General features: G+C 38.2%; 1 protein-coding gene across 1 annotated transcript in view; it reads right to left on the reverse strand.

The window, feature by feature from the left end:
* Positions 1-24,672, reverse strand: part of LOC106087128 (uncharacterized) — a 632,434-nt gene that overhangs the window by 266,317 nt on the left and 341,445 nt on the right. Inside the window, exons 10-12 of the mRNA XM_059365898.1 lie at positions 19,579-19,742; positions 1,105-1,212; positions 713-1,047 (exon numbers count right to left, since the gene is read on the reverse strand). Of these exons, the coding sequence (XP_059221881.1) occupies positions 713-1,047; positions 1,105-1,212; positions 19,579-19,742 (607 nt within the window). The remainder of the gene's footprint in view (positions 1-712; positions 1,048-1,104; positions 1,213-19,578; positions 19,743-24,672) is intronic.

Here is a 24,672-nt window from a genome sequence, read left to right on the forward strand (position 1 = left end):
CTTCCGACTCATGAAATCCACAATCTCATCGATCTTGCCATGGAGTCCGTTGTAGTTTAGCTGCAAAAACACACTTTCCGGCACTGGCCTGGCAATATTTGGGCTGGGATGCAGCCGTTGCATATATTGCCGTACAGGAGAGGTCGGGAAGGACACATAGTCCGACAACGAGGACGTAGAAGGCCACGACAACGACGCTTGTGACCCACTGCACCTTGCGACATAACCAGTATGACTATACTCCCGTAGTGAAGTAAGCCGTAAGGCGGTACTGACAAACCGAACAGAACCAGGGTTCGGGGTCCTTTTCAATCCCGGCACGGACCAGAAGCGTGCGGAGAAGGCACTCCAGGATGTGCCTCTCCCATGAAGAAAAAAGACGAACACGTACACTGAGGCGGCAGCCCTTGCCGATGAGGGTTTCATCGGGTCAATCCGATGCGTACAACCGGCTGCCATGGGATTGAACTTAATCAGTATATGCGTAATGGTGGTCGCCATTTACCCGATGTCACATCAAGACTGCATGAAAATATTCGCATATTGTATTCTCAAATAAAAAAATTGAACCAATAACTGAAGTACTTGTTTTTTTATTGATCTTTCAAATAAGTTAGTTTCTCTGACGCACCCTGCTCAAGTGTGCGATGAGGGGGTGCTATTCAAGTAATCGCTGGAGTATCCTTAAAAATAAATATATGAAAGTACTTACTTATATACTAGAGCGCCGTCAGTTAAACTTGGGGATCCACACATTTTGGATTCTTCTGTTATGTTTTGATCTTCTGTTATATTTGAGCTCTCGTCCATGTTCGAAGCATCCAATATGTTCATTACATTAAAACTTTCCTTTGAGTCATCCAGTGGCAGAGAGATATGAGCAATTTCTTCTCGATATTTGCGAATGCCAGACTCACATTGTATATTTTGCGGCTTGAGTATGCCTTTATTGCAAGTCATTTCGATCGGCAGCGTGTTGGTTGAATAATTACACCGTGCGTTAACAGAACTATCGTGGCCAATAGTTAGTCCTTCTCTGTAACCACCCTACAAAAAATACTTCTTAGAATAAATAAAATTTGATTACAATATTTTTCAAAATACCTCATATATAAGTCCAGGAATATTTGGTAGTGTACATGCTATAGAAACACATTTTGAGAATGCATTTACAGACCAACTTCCATGGCCGCACCTTAGTTGACCAGCGCCCTATATAAAATATATAATAGAATATATATCTATATATATATATATACGTAACATGTAATTGTGCCGAGGCTTGCTTAAGCTGTGATATAATCGGTGTTGGTAATATTTCTTTCAATACCAAACGGCGCACGTAGTGCAAAAGGCGAAAAAATAGAAATAAATCCACAATTATTTTGTTTTTTGTCTTTGCATCTATTTTTTATTTTGGCCACAAATTATTCCATTTTGCTGTAGGGATTCGATTTAGAATCGAAAAGGGAAATAGAAACTCTTTAAAAAGTTTTGGCAAAATGTGGTGTCGCAAAATGCATTGAGCAGACTACAGTGATTAAGAATGGACTTGTATTTAATATAAACAAGTAAAAAGTTCGGCCGGGCCGAACCTTATATACCCTCCACCATGGATCGCATTTGTTGAGTTTTTTCCCGGCATCTCTTCTTAGGCAAAACGGGATATAAGAAAAGATTTGCTCTGCTATTAGAGCGATATCAAGATATCCGGTTTGGACCACAATTAAATAATATGTTGGAGACCTGTGTAAAATGTCAGCCAATTCGAATAAGAATTGCACCCTTTGGGGGCTCAAGAAGTAAAAAAGAGAGATCGATTTATATGGGTGCTGTATCGGGCTATAGACCGATTCAGACCATAATAAACACGTATGTTGATGGTCATGAGAGAATCCGTCGTACAAAATTTCATTCCAATCGAATAAGAATTGCGCACTTTAGAGGCTATTGACTTCTAGAGCAGTCAAGACCCAAGATCGGTTTATATGGCAGCTATATCAGGTTATGGACCGATTTGAACCATACTTGGCACAGTTGTTCGATATTATAACAAAACATGTCGTGCAAAATTTGATTCCAATCGGATAAGAATTGCACACTCTAGAGGCTTAAGAAGTCAAGACCCAAGATCGGTTTATATGGCAGCTATACCAAAACATGGACCGCACAGTTGTTGGATATCATAACAAAACACGTCGTGCCAAAATTCATTCAAATCGGATAAGAATTGCGCACTCTAGAGGCTCAAGAATTCAAGACCCAAGATCGGTTTATATGGCAGCTATATCAAAACATTGACCGATATGGCCCATTTACAATACCAACCGACCTACACTAATAAGAAGTATTTATGCAAAATTTCAAGCGGCTAGCTTTACTCCTTCGGAAGTTAGCGTGCTTTCGACAGACAGTCGGACGGACGGACAGACGGACGGACATGGCTAGATCGACATAAAATGTCGCGACGATCAAGAATATATATACTTTATGGCGAAATTAGTATACCCCCCATCCTATGGTGGAGGGTATAAAAAGGAAAGCGAAAGCTCATGTGCTGTTGCTATTTTAAATTCAAATTCTGTTTAACAACCATTTTAGGCAGTATATGTGAAGCGTAAATTGTTTGCTCTATATATATATATATCATATATATATATTAATGAAAAACAAGTAAAAACGATTAGGACGACGAAGGGATTAACACAGCTTACTGTGTCATATTTCAGCGAAATTGATAATAAATACAGTTTTTATGAGCCTTAGACCTTCAATCGGAATATCGGTCCAAATGGTGTCTATATTAAGATAAAGTCAGATATAGCCCATAGTCGGACTTAATCTGCCTATGGACAAAAAACGAATCTGTGGAAAGTTACAGCTCAATATCTTCGTTTTCAAGATAGTAGATGATTTCAACTTTAGGACGGACGAACATAGCTAGATTGTCCACGATTTTTACGAGGATGGTAATGGCACACCAACCAACCGATATCATTAGGTTAGGATTACGTGGCAGTCTGCCAGCAGACTCACTTAGACGTTTTCGTCCATTGTGATACCACAGGAACAGAAGAAGGAAGATGCCTTCTAGCTCCTACCGTTGAACCATCCAGATCGCTTTAAAAAGCCCAATAATTTGCGAATGTTCACATTCGCTAAATCAGACAGATTCTCAAAGAAATGAGAACCTTAAGTAGAACTCCTTCTAACTGCTAGTGCGGGACACACACACAGAATGTGTTATATAGTCTCTTCTTCTTCGATGTCCTCACAACTTCTGCAAAAGTCGTTGCTGGCAACCTTCAGTCTGTCAGCATGTTTTCCGATTACACAGTGCCCTGTCATGACGGCCACAATGACTGAGACATCTGTTCTAGCTAATGGCAGCAAAGCAGTAGACCTCTTCAAGTCTAGATTAGACCACATAGTTTTGGAATGCTCACAGCCCCCTCTTTATGACCATCTATCATTCGTACTGCAAAAAAGACTTAATGTAGATGCGTTTTAATTGTAATTTTTATAAATTGTGTTAACTCTTATAAACCTAACTCTGTGAAGTACAATATTGGCATTTTTTAACAAAAAAACTGAGAAAACGCTTCGAGTTCTCAAAACGCAAAGCTGAGGCCCCCAGTTTTATAACATATTTTCATTGCCCCAAGTAATGCAAACATTTTTTGCGCCATCCAAGGATTGAGGTAATGAACAAACTGCATCTCTTGGTACACAGTTATAATTTCGAGACAACTTTTCTGTCATGAATGAATGTCGAAATGACCGAAGAGTGCACATTGTGCATCGATTTTGGCCCACATAACAACATATTTATGTATACAAATTTGACGTTTCTGGAAAGGTCAAAATGCAAAAAATTAAAAAAAAGGGTTCAATTTTGGTCCTATTATTTGAGTAAAATCCAAAATGAGGCCAAAACTTACACTTTTGTGAACAAATAAATAAATTTTAAAATGAAATAAAATCCAAATTAAAAATATCATAAAACCGAATATACTATTCTAAAAATCGGGCCATAAATGCGCTTTTGACAGCCCGAACAAAGTTGTGTAGGGCCGAGGTAACCAACTTTGTAGGCCCACCAATGGGCCTCTGGGACTTTTAGAGCCCTGAAATTTTGCATATAAACTGGATGAATCTCTATCCGTTCCAAAATGGCAAAATGTGACGGTACAAAAAACAATGCTTTATCATTTGAATCGTTATTATGTGAACGTTATCAGTGCAATCGAAGTTGATGTTTGGTTCTACATATTCGCAAAGCTCTGTTAAATCGCATACCTTTTCGCGAACAACAACAACAATATTTTTTGAATGCCACTTTAAGAATTCCTTTACAATGGTCGAATAACACGCTCAACAAAACAGTTTCAATGTGTGCGAAATAGGAATTAATCTGTATTACGGGATTTACCATGTTACTACGTAAGATGTCTGGTAAATATTGCGTCCACGGGATGTATTTTCAAAGTAGAGCACTACCGTATACAGCCGAATTGTAGCATTTGATGTTGAAATACATGCGAAAATAAACTTTCGTGATGTACTTTGTCAAAATTTGTAAATTATGTGATGGGTCTTCTGTCGCAATATATGTACAAGCGAAGCAATCTACTAGCTTTTGTTATGAATCTCGAATGTCCTACCGGTCCACGTTATAGATTTGCAAGATTATTTGAGCAACTACCATTTGCAACGGATTGGGCAAATTGGTATAGATATTTAACGTCCGTCAGCATCTGTACTCATTGAAATAAGTTGACAATTTTAAAACTATATCGTATAGAGAAAGAAGTACATAATGTTATGATATTTACTTGTAATGCATTGCAACTATCTACACTTTGTGCTTACGATCAAGTGCTTTTTGTCGGTCCAGCAGTGGCCGATTTTTCGACATCGTTGTGCAGATGTCGGTACGGCAATTCGTTGAAATGAAGTAAACAGATAAACCAATGTATTGATCTATCTAGATAGCGTTCGATGGGACGTAATATAAATCCAGATGTGCCAGTGTATGCCACAACACCGTCACTACAGACGGCAATTAAAGATTTATAGATTTGACCACCGTTTCGGCCTGTTTCGCTTTGGAGGTTTCCTTCTAAATTCGCATAGCCAATTAGTGACAAACGTGGTTCACGTATTACTACTAGGTTTGGCTCTTTTCGCATTGTAGTGTGATATACATCATTAATTTTCTCCCAAGTTAATGAATCATTTTTGCGACCATTGAACGAAAAAGCGATCACCGTCGTGATTTTGTCGTAAAATACGTGTCTCGATTTTTCACTGGATGTCAAAGAATAAAGATGAAACCAAAACAGATGCTAATCGATCGGATACGGCAAAGCGATCGCACATCATTGTTGCGAACCAGGTGGTTCATAGTATTCCAACTCATGCACATCTGATGAGGTTTGTTGAAATATTGGACCAGATGATGCACCTGAATGTAAAGATGGTAACATAGTCGATATTTCTGTTTCGACTGGCAAATTTTCAGGTGTTGTGAGTCTGTGTTATATTGATCCAACAAGAATTAATGGAGTCGGTCAGGAATTTTGCCACAATTACATGGACTGTTTTGAGCTGACATTCATATTCTCCGATGTAAAATATTTTCGTGGTGCTGTCAACAAATTCACTGAATTTAGCATTATTTTTTGTTTTTCTCTTACAAGCTTTACCGTAATTTTTCAATAATCTGACCAATTTCTTAATATTTTTTTTTTTTCAGTAACCTCAATATTTAATTTTTCCAAATTTGTATCAAATCGTCGCAAACGTGTGTGGTGAATGTGTTGTATGACCACATTTTATTTGCGTTTTTGCACGAACAGCCAAGAAAAAATAATGTTTCAAAACATCGCTACTTGGAAGCGAAATATCGTGTAATTCAGCCTATAAACCGAATGCCAATACGTTTTGCGAAATTTTTCTAAATTTAATGACCGGCTGCGTCTCCATTTGCTTTATCCATATTTTTTACATCTTACTTGCTGACCCGGGCCCGCTCCGCTGCGCCTTCTTTTACTTTATAACAAACAAAACAAAATTTTCCTATATGTATGTCGCTTGACTAACAGTTTAACAATATAAGTGCCTTTATCTGAATCCCAAATGATCTTTATTGGTCTACAAATTTAAGTTTTGATGTAAAGTGTACTCCATTCTTAAAATACTTTATTTCAGCCTGATATTCTCATGATGTCTGATTTAGGGGTTGAGGTGATCCCAAGACACTTGGCCCTGAAACAATATCAGCATCGTGCTCTTCTTTCAAATACCATTTATATAAACCCCATATTGCCATTGGTTTAGGGGAGTTTACACGAAGAGGGGTCCCCCAAACACATGACCCCAAAATGGGTTATTAAATTAGTTTTCTAATCTCAAATACCTTTCATTTGAGCCACATATTGCCATGGTCGAAAAATTTTTACCCTTTGGAGGGTGTTTTGGGTTAGGGCTGATGACCTTAATGCATGGTGCTACATTTGGATATCAAATTCGTATTCTACTCCCAAATACCTTTATTTGAGCACCATATTGCGATGGTCAGTAAGAAATAGCTGTTTAAAGCGTATTTTGGGAAAGGGGTATACCTCCAGAAAATTGGTCCCGAAGGTGGGTATCAATTCTTGCTCTACCCCCCAATGCCTTTCATTTAAGCTCCACATTGACATTGTCGGTAAATATGCCCGATTTAGGGGTGTTTTGGGGATTGGAGTGGTCCCCCAGACACTAAGCCCGGAATATATATCAGCAACGTGTTCTATTCTCATATAACTATATATCATTTATTTGAACCCCATATTGCCATTGACCTCAAAATTGGATATCAAATTCGTTTTCTAATCTCATTTAGACTTCTTATGCAAAAGTCAGCAAATATGTCCGGTTTGAGGTATTGGCCCTAAAAAATTTAATTCCACTCTCTTTAAGACGCAAATTGTCGTGGTGAGCAAAAACGTCCAATGGGTGGTTGTTATGGTGGTGGGACGTCCCCTGGACAGTTGGCCCCTAATGTTGGTATCAGATACGTGGTCTGCTCCCAAGTACCTTTAATTTGGGCCCCATATTTCCATAGTCGGCAAACATGACCGGTTTGGGGGTGTTTTGGGGATGGGTGGCCACTCAGTGAGTTGGCCTTGACAATATATATCGGATTCGTGTTCTTCTCTAAAAACCCTCTAATTTGAGTCTCATATTGCAAAAGTCAGCAAATACTTCCTATTCGGGCGCTGTTGTGAGGGTGAATACTGATATCACATTCGTGCTTTACTCCCAAAGACCTTTCATTTGAGCCCCATATTCCTATGGTCGTAAATTTGTCCCCTTGGAGGATGTTTTTGGGGATAGGCGGCCCCTCAAACACTTGGTCCCATTTTGGATATCAGATTCGAGTTCTACACTTAAATACCTTTTATTTAAGCCCCATATTCCCATGGTCGGCAAATAAGTCCTGTTTGGGGGGTGTTTAGGGGAAGGGTGGACCCCCAGAAACGTGGTCCCACATTTGGATATTAGATTCGTATTCTACTCGCAAATACCTTTCATTTGAGTCCAATATTGCCATGGTCGGTTAATATGTCCGATTTAGGGGTGTTTTGGAGCTTGGATACGTTTTCTTATCCTAAATACCTTTCATTTGAGTCCCATATTGTCGTGATTGGTCTAAATGTATGTTTGGTAGGAATTTTGATGCCAAATTTTTATTTTCAGATCGCACCACCAATTTGTTTGTATGTTCCTTTTAGACTCAGAAACGGCTGAAGCGATTTTCTTGAAATTTTCACAGATGGTGCATAATGATCCCGTGGTGAAAATAGGGTACTACATTTTTTGATATCTAAAGGGGGGCGGACCCTCCCCCTTACCCAAATTTTCAGAAACGCCAAATCTCGGGGATGGGTGGCTCGATTTGTGCGAAATTATGTGTGCTCTCATATAGTACATTAAAAATAAAAAATTGGTATCCAAATTTCGGATGGGGTACCTAGGGGGGCCGCCCCACCCTAAAACCTACCAAATATATATTTAGACCAATCACTACAATACGGGACTCAAATGATAGCTATTAAGGATAAGAAAACGTATCTCATATATCCAATTGTCGGACCAAGTGCTAGGTGGAACACCCCAACCTTCAAAACACCCCAAAATCGGACATATTTACCGACCATGGCAATATGGGACTCAAATGAAACATTGCGAGTAGAATACGAATCTGATAAAATGTGGGACCGCGTTTTTGGGGGTCCTCCGCTTCCCCAAAACCCCCAAACCGGACTTATTCACTGACCATGGGAATATGGGGCTTATAAAAAGGTATTTGAGTATAAAATTAGAATCTTATATACAAATATGGGACCAAGTGTTTGGGGAGCCACCTCTCCCCAAAAACATCCCCTGATGGGGACCAATTTACGACCATGGCAAAAGGTCTTTGGGAGTAAAGCACGAATCTGATATCATTATTCGGGAAAAGTGTCTATGGGGCCACCACACCCCCCCAACACCACCCAAATAGGAAGTATTTGCTGACTATTGCAATATGAGGCTCAAGTAAGAGGATTTTTAGAGTGGAACACGAATCCGATATATATTTTCAAGGCCATCTCACTGAGTGGCCGCCAATCCCCCAAGCCGGTCATGTTTGCCGACTTTGGAAATATGGGGCTCAAATTAAAGGTATTTGGGAGTAGACCACGTATCAGATATCAATATTAGGGACCAACGGTCTAGGGGACGTCCCACCACCATAACAACCCCCGATAGGACGTATTTGCTCACCATGACAATTTAGGTCTTAAAGAGTGTGGAACTAAATTTTTTAGGGCCAATACCCCAAACCGGACATATTTGCTGACTTTTGCATAAGAAGTCTAAATGAAATTAGAAAACGAATTTGATATCCAATTTTGAGGTAAATGGCAATATGGGGTTCACATAAATGATTATAGATATATGAGAATCGAACACGTTAGGCTTAGTGTTTGGGGGACCACTCCAATCCTCAAAACACCCCTAAATCGGGCATATTTAACGACCATGGCAATGTGGGGATTAAATGAAAGTATTTGTGAGTAGAATACGAATTTGATATCCAAATGTAGGACCATTTAGGGCAGGGCATCACCCCTTTCCCAAAACACCCCCAAAGGAAAATAATTGTTCGACCATGCCAATATGTGGCTCAAATGAAAGGTATTTGAATTTGTTATCCTATTTTGGGGCCATGTGTTTGGCCCCATTGCCCTTAAACCAATGGCAATGGGAGGTTTAAATAAATGGTATTTGGAAGAAGAGCGCGATGCTGATATTGTTTCAGGGCCAAGTGTCTGGGGGATCACCTCACCCCCGAAAACACCCCTAAATCAGATATCATGAGAATATCGGGCTAAATTGAAGTATTTTAAGAATGGAGTACACCTTACATCAAAACTTAAATTCGTACACCAATAAAGATCATATGGGATTCAGATAAAGGCACTTATATTGTTAAACTGTTCGTCAAGCGATATACTATTTTCGTAGCATGGTATTTCACTTAAAGCTCTTTAATTGTCGAAAATAAATATTCCAAGGAAAATTTTGTTCCATATAAAGTAAAAGAAGGCGCAGCGGAGCGGGCCCGGATCAGCTAGTAAGATATAAAATAAACTTTTTTAAGTTAAACACTGCACAATTTATGCATGAAACAACTAAAACTTACATTTGCGCCAGATTTTATGTGTATTTGATGCGGTGCTCATCTACAAATAACTAAGAAAACTTCAGCCAAATCGGATAATATTTACGCCCTCTAGAGGCTCAAGAAATCAAGATCCCATATCGGTTTATACGGCATCCATATCAACTTATGAACCGATTTGAACCATACTAAGCACAGTAGTTGGAAGTCATAACAAAACACCCGCTACATTTTAGCCAGATCGTTTAAAAACTGTTGGTTGAAAATCTTAAAGGTTTGGCTGTTATATCAAAAAAGGTGACAAAATTCAGAGAAAAAACAGAAAATCTGAAAGCTAGATTTTCACCGTAGACCCATGGTCTAGTGTACTTTTTTGCTTAGTACAATCCCAACAATTAGAAACGCGAATAGCCGATTAAAATTTTTTTCTTCCATACTAAATTCCCCATCCTACGCTACATGCACGTACACGCTGACCTACCGTCGACAAAAGGAACTAAAAGGATAACAGGAGCGCACTGTTACTGAAGTTATATTCGTGAACTGTGTCAATTTTCTTAGTCTTAAGTCCATAGATTACAAAATTCTTGCTTTTTAGAATATAGAGGTTAAAATACTATATATGAATCAGGTATAAAATTTGCTTGCTTTTTATCGATTCACGACTCCTGAACTCAGGAAAGAGGCGGCGCCAGGGTCATTATTTGCATAATTGGTGGTATAATTATTTATTTGAAGTAGTTGATAACGACGAGTTGGTTTGATTGGAACGTTTATATAAAATATGTATAAAATAAAATCCGATAATATTTTACCATGAATAAAGTTCATTAGAAAAGTTACATTCAGCATAACCCGACAACTTTTCGGAGTTGTTAACTAAATTAGGTTAAATCTGTAATTATAGCTAGGCAAATCCTGCTGGTTGCAGCCACGATTCCTGAGGCAAAATAACAAAAATTGTTTCTAAACTGATTCAATTGTGGAATGAATAAGGTAAACTGGGTCACATACTACCAAACCGTTCTCTATTATACAACGCACAAAAGAAATATACGACTGCTTAGTAACTAATTGATCTGAGAATTCTTTACTCCAGCATTTAATGAAGCCTAGGCTCTCATATACCTTGTGAGTAGTTACAGAAATGTTTTATTAATGTCTAGTTCCAGTAGATTATTTTTGCACCAGTCAAAAAAACCGTTGAGATCAGATTGCAGTCAGCGTTGATATGTCGCGAGATCATACGACAGGAATATTTTGACATCGTCCGCATATATAGGTACTTTAGAGTGGCGTACTACATTTGGCAAGTCATTAATGAACAAAGTAAAAAGTACAGGACTTAGATGACTCCCTTGTGAAACGCCAGAACTCACATTAATTTTATTAGTAACTGCATTATCAAATTTCACCATTTGTTTCACCATCTGCCAATAAGGTACGACTTTAACCAATTTATTAACGAAGGACCGAATCCCATGTAATGCAACTTGGTTAACAACAATATATGATTTATCTTATCGAATGCCTTACTAAAAAACAAAGTATAAATACTGTCTGTGTGGTATTACTTTCTAAGTCCATCGTTCACAACCGTAGTGAGCTCTATAGTATTCGATAATGTCTAGCGGTGTTTTCGCAAAGCATGTTGGTATTTTGACAAAATAGACGATATTTCGAATGATATTGAATATGTAACAAGTTTCTCAAATAATTTTTGATGTAAAAGATAATTTAATAATGTAAAAAGAGGAACAATGTAAGACTCGTTCTACATTTCAGAATTTAAATATTTGTTGAAGAGTATATAAATAGGAAGTGCAAGATTTTCCGCACAATCAGTATGCATGCTGGGATTCCATATGGCCCAGGAGCTGTCATACTTTTGAGGTATCTTAAGATTTCCAACACAGTAGAAACATCAAAACTATGGACATCTATGTGTGTGTAGATAAGAATTCAGAAATCAGGTAGGAATATCGAAAAGTGTTCTCGTGCGATTTGGTGGAATAAGTGATTCACAAAAAAAAAGATGCAAAGATATTTGAGATTCTAATATCATCATCCGCTGCAACTTGTTCAAACGGCTTTAGGATTTAGAATTCGACTTTATCTCATTCTTCATCTTAGTTATATACCTGCCATACAGTTGAATTTCGATCTTGCTACTGAATAATTCGTATAATCGAAATGTGGACCACTTCTTTGGAATTTTCTACAGAGTTATTTCTTTCTGTTCTTCAATTTCGACAACGCTCGAGAATTCCACGGAGGACCAACATTCATAAAGAGTTCTCCCTTTGGAACAGTTTCTGATACATAATGTCCTAGAGTAGTATAGAACATTTATAGCATTTGACCTAAAGAATTCATTGAATGAAGAGTATTCCAGTCCATTGAACTCAGAAGTGAAAGTGAAGTGAAAGGTCAAATGGAAAGAGCAATATATCTCTGTCTTGATGAGGATTATTCGATCTAGCACTTGTTCTGCTCCTGTCTACAGTGGCGCATGCTTTATATCTTGGGGAGGAGGTTTTTTATCCGATCTGGGCGATCTTGCAGATGTGTCTGTTCAGATATGTTGCTTATGCGTGCAGGACCACTGGTTGACACACACCGGGTAGACATTCAGGTGGGGCCAGTACTCTGAGGATGCACATACAAATGGGTTAGGTGTAGGATAGACATTCGCGTTCTTCTCTTTTCTTGTTATTCATTTGTATCTTTCTTTTTTTTACTAGCTCATAGATATTATAATCCTTACACACTAGACTATATACAATTACAATGTATAACTACGAATTCAGCAAAAGTATGATGAATATTTATTTTCGTATAGATCTATCTTATTGCTATATTTATTAAATTCAACGCATAAACGCCTAAATTGATAATTGTTCGCAAAATTTGTGCGATGGCATTCAACATGGAGAAGTTCAAAATTTCGTATTGGCCACTACGGTACGTTTAAGTAAATGTGCTCCAATAGAAACTTGGTATTCAGCTTTCCATTGAGCATATTTAATATGAAATTGAGGTTCAGTTTGTACACCGGCTTTTTAACGTGGGCAATTTTATCCCATTTAATCTTTCCTTATGGGGTGCTAAGGTATTAAATATCCAGCTATGTCCACGTAAGTAGAAAAGCACCATCTGTTTTTGCAGACTCAATTGAATTGCAGTGTATTTGATAATTAGGGCACCATATTATTATTGAACCATACTCCAGAACCGGTAGTACAGGCACTTATAAAGGTTTCTCTTAAAGATTGGACCCACAAACTCTTTGCACTAACGCCATAAGCCATAAACAGGGTCATGCAAAACAAAACCAACGCTTTTTCATATTGGTGGAAATAATCCTAAAATACTATTAATGTGCTTGCAAAGTTTTAAAACCGTTTTACCTGACGTCGGGGTTTAAGACCAATATTTTTATATAAATGAGGTTTTGTTCAATAATGGAAAATTTTCACATGTACAAAACAAAATCAACTAATTGAAGGTTAATATCAGTTGCACCATTTTGACCATGGTTATACATTTAAAAGGCATAGATTATATTTAGCGGATGTCGAAGATTAAGACAAGTCAAGTGTTTGCGTCCTTTAAAGTATTTATTTTCAAACAGTTATCAAATTCACATTGGCAAAAACTACATCAAAATTGTGTTAAAGCTGTAGGAAACGCAAGTTAAAAGCATTATATTGGAGTTTCCTTGCTTTGAAATAATCTAACAGTAGCTGGGATAAGGGCAATCCTCTTGAACATGCCATTTAAATTTCACCAAATAAATTTCGCTTTATTAATTAATATGTAAATTGATTAAATTTTTCTGTTCCATTTGATCGGAATATAATAGAGCAACAAAAAATCAAATTTTAAAAAATTAATTTTCCGACTTCCTTACTTAAAAATTCCATTAAAATACTGAAATTTTGCTGCATCCAACATAAAATGAGGTCATCATAGCGCAGAACGCTATGCTCAGCGGCACACCGTCCGGACTCGGCTTTATCATTGAGTTTAAACTTGAATCGGACTGCACTCATTGATATGTTATATAAGTTTGCCCCTGTTCCTTAGTGGAATATTCATGGTCAAAATTAGCAATTTGTTATACTTAATGTATAAAGCTTTGGTTTTGTTTTGCACACTAATTTTTTGACTATTTGCACTTATTTTTACATCTTAAGGCCAATGTAGCTACAAAACGGGAAAAATTATATACAAATTTATAACTTCTGTTGGTGCAGAAGTCCTCTAGTTATTTTCATTGGTCTGTGTTAACTACACGTTTAACAATAATAAGTTCATTTCAGATGTAAAATAGTTTTGCACGACACTGTATGTGATCAATAGTTTTGCCTTTGATCTAACTAGAAGCCAAGATCCATGATTGGTTCAAGAGGCGAACCATTTATGTATTCATTTGTGGTTAAATTATGCAATCTGTAAAACGATATACGTAAGTTAACATTTTTGTTTTTTATGTTTAGTTACATAAGATTTAGTTGACACCAGTCGTTTAATCGGTGAAGGTCGGATTGCAGTTTCAGTTCTGAATCGGTTTGAATGGTTTTGAAAAGTTAAGACATCATCTGCATACATAAGTACTTGAGAGAAAGTGGCAATGGACGGAAGATCATCAATAAATATTGGAACTTCAAATAGCACATCAATTGTTTTCGAAACAGAGCTATTAAGTTTTACAGATTGAGTTCGATTAGAAAAGTAACTTAATTTCCATGCTAGCAATAAGTCTGAAAACCCCAGCAGGTCTACTTTGTGTAATGATTTACCTTAACAAAAGCCTTACTAAAATCAGTATGTGTAACATCAGTTTGCAAACGATTTCTAAATCCTTCCTTTACAATTGTAGTCAGTTCCAAAACTGATATCGTGATAACAGTGAAAAAACTTGATGAGTCAGTGAATCATTGATGATTTCATAAGAAGTTTAGGAACAGCGCTAAGCTTTGCGATTCCGCGATTATGCAGTCGTGAGGAAAAGTTAACATAAAACACATTAATATATTGCCAATTCATCATTTAACATTATCTTCAATGTCACATTTCTGTGTGTGTGTGTGTGTTGCATTTAGTATCCTGATGATGAAAAAGAGAGTTTCCGTTGCAAAATGTAAATATGTGTATCCACAGAATTATATTTCGCATAATTCCATGTATTCCTAAAATAGCATTAATTATTTGATGCAATAAGCAAAGAAGCATTGTAAAAGTAAACTGGATTTCTTCGGAAAAAAACGCTTATAATGAAGCTTTCTTTAGATTAGGTTAGGTTTAAGTGGCCTTCTACCCTCTGACTCACTTAAACGTTTTCGTCCATTTTGATGCCACAGGAAGGCTCAACAACTTGCGAATGTTCATATCTGCTAATTCAGACAAGTTATCAAAGAAATGAGAACCTAAAGTGGAACTTCTTTTGACTGCCAGTGCGGGACGCGATGTCTTCCCAACTGTTGCAGAAGTCGTTACTTGCCACCTTCAGTGAGCCAGCATGTTTATCGATCAGATAGCGACATGTCATGATGGACACAGTGACTGAGACGACCGTTCTACCCAGCGACAGCGGAAGACCTTCAAATCTAGATTAGGCCTCATAATTATGAAAAGCTCACCACTGATTTACAGATCTCAAGCCTGCCGTAATGCATCTTTTGGTATGTAAGTTATTAATAAACTAATTTTGCCGGAGCGGGAGCGTCATTTTTAGAACCCGAACCAGAGCGGTTTCCAATCTCAAAATCTGCTCCGCTCCGCTCCGACAAAATAAAAACCTTTTTAATACACATTTTTCTTGGTAACGAACTTCTTATTTGCGAGCCGAATCTTGTATACTATTCACCATTGATCACATATGCCAAGTTCTTTGCACAGTTTCTCTTTATAGGCAGAAACTAAAAAGGAGCAAGCAACAAACTCAATGGATTTAAGCCCATAAAAGACCCATTTATTACGCGATGTCGCGGAAATTTGAGACAGCGATTTGGTCTAAGCCTTTTGTTGTCCGAACTGAACATGTTCCAGATCGGACTACATTTAGATATAGCTGCCATATAGCCCGATATGCCGATTTAGTGTCGGATTACATGGAAGTTTTATCAGGTTATAGACCGCTCTAGACCATACTTGGTCTATAGGTCTTACCAATGTTAAGTGTTATTAGGTCGTTAGTATTCAAGAACTCTGCCAGGGCTTATTAGTTGTGAGAGTTCACGTAGCACTCCGTTAGTACCTTGTTTCCAGTCTGTTTTGCTTTTCTGGTAAGTGGGCTTCTTGGGAGTAGGTGATAGTAGTTCATCGGCTCACTGTTCGTTAGGCTGCATTGAAACTCCTTTCGGTGCGCTGCCTAATGATTTAATATTAGGATCTTTACCTATCCCAGTATTTCGAATCAAGAAGTTGGTGATGCATTCGTCGTCAAGTCCCTGTTTGTTAGACTGTGTTGAATCTCTCGCCACTGCACTGCCTCATACTATAGTATTAGGATCTTTGCTTATCATAGTCTTTTCAATATTTTCTCGTCGTCAGCCCCTGTTTGTTGGGCGGTATTGAGTCACCTACCAATGCATGGCCTGATGTCTCAATATGAAGATTTGCTCCCGTAGTGCGCCATGACTTTAGTCTTAGCCAAACTCGTCACGGAAACTTGATCAATGCCAACCACAAGGAGAGTTCCTTCTCCTTCCTGTGCAAGACCTCACACATCTCTGCGACCAAACCTTCATTTTGCTTGCCCAAGAATCCCAACATGCGTTCCGTTGCAAATTTACTGCCCCATCCCTTGATGAAGACCGTAGCCTTTGTGAGCTGGGGGATATCTACAATATCTTTCTCACCAGGTCGAGTTTTGCGCCCTCCCAGGGAGTACCTCTGACGAGCTGTTTAACGGTATAAATAGATTCCGCTGACGCAAAACGCAGCGTAAAGATGCCCCTCTAAACTCGCAGCTCATCTTTTGTATAGGAGGACCCTCTACAGAGTTCCACAAATGTTCAAAAATCCGATCGTTAACCAGATCCTCCAGTTGGGACCGATGATCTGGTCGAATACTACCGAATGCACAGCCGATATTAATGACTGTATAAGTCGGCTTATCTCTGTTGTGCTTCCTTGCCACTCTGGCGTAAGAGGGCGGCTCCTTACCATTCTCAGCGACCATCTTCCCCTTCCGTGATGGAAGGGGAAGATGGTCCTTCATGAAGACTCAGAGGCCGTGCGCGCTTCCTTCGTTTCTGTTCCTGCTTTGTCTATCTCCGTAGGACACTGCCTGGAGTATACATTGCGGGATGACCGGCTTGGTTTCCCAGAGTACTTGAGCGCGGGGAGCTCTTTTTCTTCTTCAGCATTTTAGCAGTGTTATGCTCTTCGGGAGATCTGATTCCTTTCCAGCTTCGAAGGAGACATAGGAGTATGCCGGTACATACTCCTATGTCTCCTTCGTCGTGCCCCGGATGGCTTTCTCGGTCTGCGTGAGCTTAGCAAACCCATCGATCACTTCTGCAGACAACCCGATGCCCTCATCACTCGTTTTGGCTGCGATGACTATTTCATTGACACCGCCGCTGTTAAATTCGAGTCGGAAACACCACCTTTACTTAAAGGCTTGTGAATCCCTTTGAGGACGAATTGTGCATCCCTCTGGTTTATCCGTCATTAATTATTCTGACGACTAGTTGTGCGCTTGAAGCATTACTCTCGACTACAGGTGCCAAGGCACCCACACCTTCAGGAGGGGAACAACACGTTACGGTCTGACGCCACCACCGCGTATGTTGAGTCCTTGGAGTCCATTTATAGCCTACTCCAAAAAGGCTTTAAAATTTTTTCGTAATAGGTTGTACATAAAGGGTGATTTTTTTGAGGTTAGGATTTTCATGCATTAGTATTTGACAGATCACGTGGGATTTCAGACATGGTGTCAAAGAGAAAGATGCTCAGTATGCTTTGACATTTCATCATGAATAGACTTACTAACGAGCAACGCTTGCAAATCATTGAATTTTATTACCAAAATCAGTGTTCGGTTCGAAATGTGTTCAAATTTTGACAAATTTTGTTCAGCGATGAGGCTCATTTCTGGTTGAATGGCTACGTAAATAAGCAAAATTGCCGCATTTGGAGTGAAGAGCAACCAGAAGCCGTTCAAGAACTGCCCATGCATCCCGAAAAATGCACTGTTTGGTGTGGTTTGTACGCTGGTGGAATCATTGGACCGTATTTTTTCAAAGATGCTGTTGGACGCAACGTTACGGTGAATGAACACATTTCGAACCGAACACTGATTTTGGTAATAAAATTCAATGATTTGCAAGCGTTGCTCGTTAGTAAGTCTATTCATGATGAAATGTCAAAGCATACTGAGCATCTTTCTCTTTGACACCATGTCTGAAATCCCACGTGATCTGTCAAATACTAATGCATGAAAATCCTAACCTCAAAAAAATCACCCTTTATTAAGAGATATGGATATTTTTTTTTTTATGAGGAGCGAAATAAGAACACGTACGCTCCACTCAACGGCTACAATTCGTATTGGAGTTGCAAATTGCTTAATGTTGTATAGGTCAGAAGAAGAAAATTTAAAAAAATAGTCAATTTTAATCTGAAGAAGCGTGGAACGGAGCGGAGCAAAAAAAAATTGCCGGAGCGGAGAGGAAAATTATACCCGGTCCGGATCCCTGGCAAGAATAGTGGCTCTGTGTCTTCCATTCCCCTTACCCTTGGGTAGTTTTAATCTATAAAACGACGAATCCTCCTTAGATGCTTCACTAGCTGTCGAATTACTTTTTGAGTTCCGTCCTTCTCCGATGGCGCACACCTTTTGAGCCCAGTCCAACTGGATGACCCAACGATACATGGCTTGTCGGGTCCCGTTTCGATGCCTTACCCTCCTCTTTCGATTGTGGCAGGGGATTTTCATTCTCCTGCAATCCGCCAGACTTTAGCGATGTGGTCGACAGTTCTTCAGGCAAGTTTCCAGCAACAACTGGTGAGTCGTCTCCTGATTCGCCAAACCCCATTGCTTCAATAGACCTTCAGTTTCACCTTGTTAAATCAGTAGGATACAACTCATTCAGACTTGTTGAGGTCTACGAGACAGCCGGAGTTTAGTACGAATACTGCATGTCTCCGGACACCATCAGCCTCATCCAATCCACCAATCTTCCAGTCGGTGGTTGAAAGATATGGATTACATTCCCTTAGTCACCCAAGTATGGATTCAGGATCTGAGGAAATCCTTGGCGTACCATTGGACGACTTAATCTAGTGCTACGCCTGGCCAGATCTATACATATCAATTGAGCGTTGATCCCCGAAGGCAATTAGTCTGTATCGGCCCCGATACCAGCCTGAATCGCTACAAACTTAAGGAGGTCTGGGCAATTCCGCAAAGACATCGGAGTATATTGAGATTACAGCCCATTGTCCATCCCTTTTCAACAGTTCTTTTCCTTTGTCGGCTACTACCATTACCAAACTGCCCAATGAGTCCCAAGGTTCTTGGTCCCATATTACTATTGTTCGCCCTAGTTCTTTCGGGCATGGGATGCCCCCAAGGTGGCCGCAGCCCTTTGGCTGAATAAGGCGCCGTTTCCGAACCTAGACGGGTAGTCTCTGGGAAAGCCTGTGCGGTGAATTTCGAGCCCAGTTAAGGGAGCCTCTCTCGTTATCAGTGAGATTTTAGGATCATTCGCACATTATCTCAGCCAAAAGTTTATTACATTCATCAAAATATTTGTGGATAATATAATATTTTTTTAATGCTTATAGTAGCTTGATCAACTTTATACCACTGCTTTAGCAAGACCAACAGTTTGTGGCCTATTAACTTGTATTTTAAATCCTTCCTCGCACTCCAATGTAATAAATTCATTTGACTGAATTTCTTCATACGTTGATAAAGGAGTTAGTGATGGCTTATCTGAAAGTTCAATAGTATGTGGTTCTACTTTATAATATTTTCCATTTTCCACAAAAGGAACAAGACACGGGGCTGAAAATAAAAAAAAAATCCATTATTTGTTTTTCTTTTCCAAAATTATAGCAAAGTTTTAATTTGTTTTGAGCAAATATTGGTTGATTGTAAAAGATTAAGGTATATAAACTGAGAAATTGTCAGCGATACCGTTGTGACCCTAAAGGATTATTTTGATCCTTTTGACCCCTTGACCCTTAGTTATCAATGTAATTTTTGACCCTATTAAAAATTTTACTATAGTTCTTCTTTGTTTAGACTTATAGAACTTTGTTTAGACACACAGTGGGCCAAACGGCGAAAAAATTAAATATTTACCTGTTGATCTGAGCAGTAAAAAATATTCTAGACATTTGTAGAGAAGGACAAAGCCCTTTAAGAAAATGGCGTTGTTGGTCTATATCTTTAATACGCTGAAAAATAAGGGTATCGTATTATGTAGTAAAAAAATTACTTCGCTTTATGAAATTGTTTAGTTAATAATGAAATTTTGCTAATCTACGGTTACATATCCTATTTTCAAAGAAATTGCAAAAAGTTCATGCAGTTAAAGTAGGTATGGAAATTTCCAAAAACATTTTACTTATAATCAGTTTAAAAATCTTAAGTTCTCGTTCAAAAATTCACCCAGAGAAATGTTATTACCAAACGTGCTCATTTCAGTACCGTATGGTATTGGTAGTAAAGCAACACCGTATGGCACAAAAACAATACCGGATGGTGTGGATGAAACATAAAATGATTAGCATCGTTTGGTACTAGCCTTATTACCGAACTGGTATTGGTTTCAATACCAATATTGGCATGTCCGCCTATGACGCTGAACGCCTGGGTTCGAATCCTGGCGAGACCATCAAAAAAATTTTCAGCGGTGGTTTTCCCCTCCTAATGCTGGCAACATTTGTGAGGTACTATGCCATGTAGAACTTCTCTCCAAAAAGGTGTCGCACTGCGGCACGCCGTTCGGACTCGGCTACAAAAGGAAGCCCCTTATCATTGAGCTTAAAACTTGAATCGGACTGCACTCATTGATATGTGAGAAGTTTGCACCTGTTCCTTAGTGGAAGTTCATGGGCAAAATTTGCAATTTACCAATATTGGTTTTAGCACCAGACCATTATTGGTTTTAGTACCAAACCGTTATTTATTATTCTACCCCTAATGAACCAAAAAAAAAAAAAAAAAAACACCATTGAAAATAATTTTAATCTTATTTTTATTTCGATTATTTATGCTAATAATCATCAATTGATTCAATATCCATTGATTCCAAGAAATTGTTTTCACACGAATACACCAACCCAACATGGTTTTCCTCTTGTGTGGAAAACGATGCTGTGTTGGTGTATTCTACTGTCATGTTTTTTATATAGAATGCCCTTAGATTTTGTACTATTTCCGTTTTCACAGCTTTCTAGTATTTAAACAGGTTTCTACGCACTCAAATTGTATTAAAACATTTCAATTCTGGCGCGATCACAAGAATGCAAATGTGATGCCATCAGTTCTTAAAAGTCTCCTTTGTCTTGTATTGAATTGATACCAAATGGTTTTAAAAATCTTTTCCAATGACGCAAACAAAATAATATTAGGCGGTATTGGCAAAGTACCGTCATTTTCCTATCAGTGTACTTGCGGAAGGGAAAATTGCATCTATATCCTAAATTGTAAACTATGACATACCAAAAAAATTTTTTATGGAAAAAAAATTTTTTTCAAATGTTTACTGAATGATGCGAACATGGACATGCCAACAAAATTTTGTATGAAAAATTTTTGTTTGCAAATGTTAACTGGAGTTTATTACCATATATTTTTTTCTAGGACATGTCAGTATGAAGTCTACCACGTTGTAAAAGCAAGTTTAGAATACAATTTTTTAGTTATAGGGCAATGAAATATATTGGGTTGCCCAAAAAGTAATTGTCAGTAATATAGTAGTAATATAATCGGCGTTGACAAATTTTTTTCAACGGCTTGTGACTCTGTAATTGCATTCTTTCTTCTGTTACTTTTAGCTTGCTTTAGAAAAAAGTGCGCGAAATTTTGTTTACATTTGTTTGTTTGGCGTCAATTTTAATATGGGTACCACATGTATTGAAAGAAATTCATTTAACAAACCGAATCAACGCTTGTGATATGCACCTTAAACGCAATGAATTCGATCCGTTTTTAAAACGAATCATAACTGGAGAGGGAAAAATGGATTGTTTACAACAACGTTAGTCGAAAACGATCATGGTCCAAGCATGGTGAACCAGCTCAAACCACTTCAAAGGCTGATATCCACCAAAAGAAGGTTATGCTGTCTGTTTCGTGGGATTGGAAGGGTATATTTTGAGCTGCTTCCAAGGAACTAAACGATTATTTCGGATGTTTACTGTCAACAATTGGACAAATTGAATACAGCCATCAAGGAGAAGCGACCAGGATTGGTCAATCGTAAAGGTGTCATATTCCACCAGGACATCGCTAGACCGCACACATCTTTGGTCATTCGCCAAAAACTGAGTGAGCTTGGCTGGGAACTTTTGATGCATCCACCATATAGCCCTGACCTTGCACCATCAGACTACCATTTATTTCGATCTTTGCAGAACTCCTTAAATGGTTAAACTTTCGGCAATGATGAGGCTATAAAATCGCACTTGGTTCAGTTTTTTGCAGATAAAGGCCAGAAGTTGTATGAGCGTGGAATACTAAATTTGCCAGGAAGATGGCGAAAGGTTATCGAACAAAATGGCAATTATATATTTGATTAAAGTTCATACTAAGTTTTATTAAAAATGCATTTACTTTCTTTCAAAAAATCCGTAATTACTTTTGAGGCAACCCAATAGTAAGGATGATTCTCAAAATATGAAAATGTATTTTTAAGACATTTTCATTATCTTCTAGAAGAAGATATACATGCTTATTTGCAAAAGATTTAGCATGTTTTGATGTGACCTTTTTCATAAATTTAATTAACGAATTTTATTTAGTTTTTTTAGGAATTTGTTTTACTTAATAAAACTAACATTCATTTGTGTGTAGTCAATTGTTTATGATTAAAATCCCATTTTTCATAAATAAAAAAAAAATAGTGGCAAAGATGATTGCTGATTCTTAAATATATTTCAACAGGAGTTCAGCAAATTAGATGGCTTCTTATCAAAAAACGGTTGATAAATATTTGTTTCTTTGACGGTGTACATGTGTGAATATGTTTTGTCCCGCACTACACCTGCCCTACAAATATTTTTCTTAATTTTGGAGGAGCGTTCGTCCCCGCGATGAAAGAAACTATCTTCTGGAAGATTTTTAAGCATTGTTTCTTCGAATGAGTCGCTAAACACTCTAATACGATGTCCTTGGGTAATTTATTGCACGTGCAGAAGTTTTCGCAAACCTTCGCGACGATTATTGCGCAACCCATTCGTCCAGAAAATTTGTTTATGACTCGCTTGAGTCACCTTTTCCCAATTGTTTTTATATTCATGTCTGGGTCATTTAGGACTTGTATTGAATAATGTTATTCGATGTTTTGTTGTAACTCTCGCTTGGTTCATATGACGATTGGTACTTAGTACAACTAATACAAAAACAAATTTTCAAGTTTTTTCGTAGTTGTTACGTTTTTGAGAAACAATTAATCTTGAAATGCACTTTTAGATCTTTCAACCGAATTACACGGCTCTCTTTTTTAGAACCATATTCAATAAATATTCTAAAACACTTATTTTTTACTCGTTCAGGAGAGTAAGGCGCAACTCTTCCCGAAGAGTATTTTATAAATCTTCCAAAACACTCATTTGTTACTCATCCCTACGATTCTTGCGCGATTCTATGATCTTCCAAGACTCTTCTGACTTACTCTTTAGTAACTCATGTGGAAGATTCGCGGAACACTCTTCCAGAAGATTCGTCTTGAGGACACAACTCCATATTACTGAGGAATCGTTAACGACTCTAAGACGATTTCGTCGGCGAACGTAACCTTCATCTAGAAGATTTGCGGAAGAGTTCTTGGCGATCAAAAATGTTTGCAGGGTGTTGGTATACTTCGGCAGCGGCCGGGGTTTGTGGTATTTCCTTAAAGGTAGTGTCCATGTATGAGTGTGAGTCCGCAGATGTGTCCACATAATTAACCCCTGCAAACAATTTTGATCGCCAAATAATCTTACGCGAATATTCTAGATAAAGGTTATGATCGCGGACAAGCTTGTCGAAGAGTCGTAGGCGATTCCCCCGTCGTTAGGAGTTGTGTCCTCAAGATGACTTTTCTGGAAGAGCGTTCCGCGAATCTTTCATATGAGTTCTAAAGAGTAAGTTAGAAAAGTCTTGGAAGATCTAAGAATCGTGTGATAGATTAAAAAATTAGTGTTTTGGAAGACTAATAAAATACTCTTCTAGAAGAGTTGCGCATTACTCGCCTGAGCGAGTAATAAATATGTGTTTTGCAATATTTATAAAATATTATTGGAAGATATAAAAATGCATTAGCTCGTTCATCAAAAACGTAACAACTCCGAAAAAAACTTTTAAAATATTTAGTTTTACTCCTCACATTCATCATACTAAGTACCAATCGTCATGTAAGCCAAGTGAGATTTCTGTTTGGTGGTGTGAAAGAAGTCCGCTCAAAATAAAACAACGAATAAATGCAAGTCTTTAACGCACCGCATGAAAATAAAAGCAACCACAAAAAGCCGACGATTATAACGCAATAAGTTGCATAACAATCGTTGCGAAGAGTCGTTTAAACTTCCGCACACGGAATGGATTGTCTAATGATATTCTAGAAGAGTGTTTCACGACTCATGCGGTAGAACAATTGGGTAAGAATCTTTCAGAAGATTATTGTTTCATCACGGGACGAAGGCTGTTGTTGTTGTAGCAGTTTGCTGTTCACTGAGGCGGCAGCCGTAGCCGAAGAGACTCCATCGGATCAATACGGTGCGTACAA

The sequence above is a fragment of the Stomoxys calcitrans genome, chromosome 3 (genome assembly GCF_963082655.1).
Source record: "Stomoxys calcitrans chromosome 3, idStoCalc2.1, whole genome shotgun sequence".
NCBI classification, from domain to species: Eukaryota; Metazoa; Arthropoda; class Insecta; order Diptera; family Muscidae; genus Stomoxys; species Stomoxys calcitrans.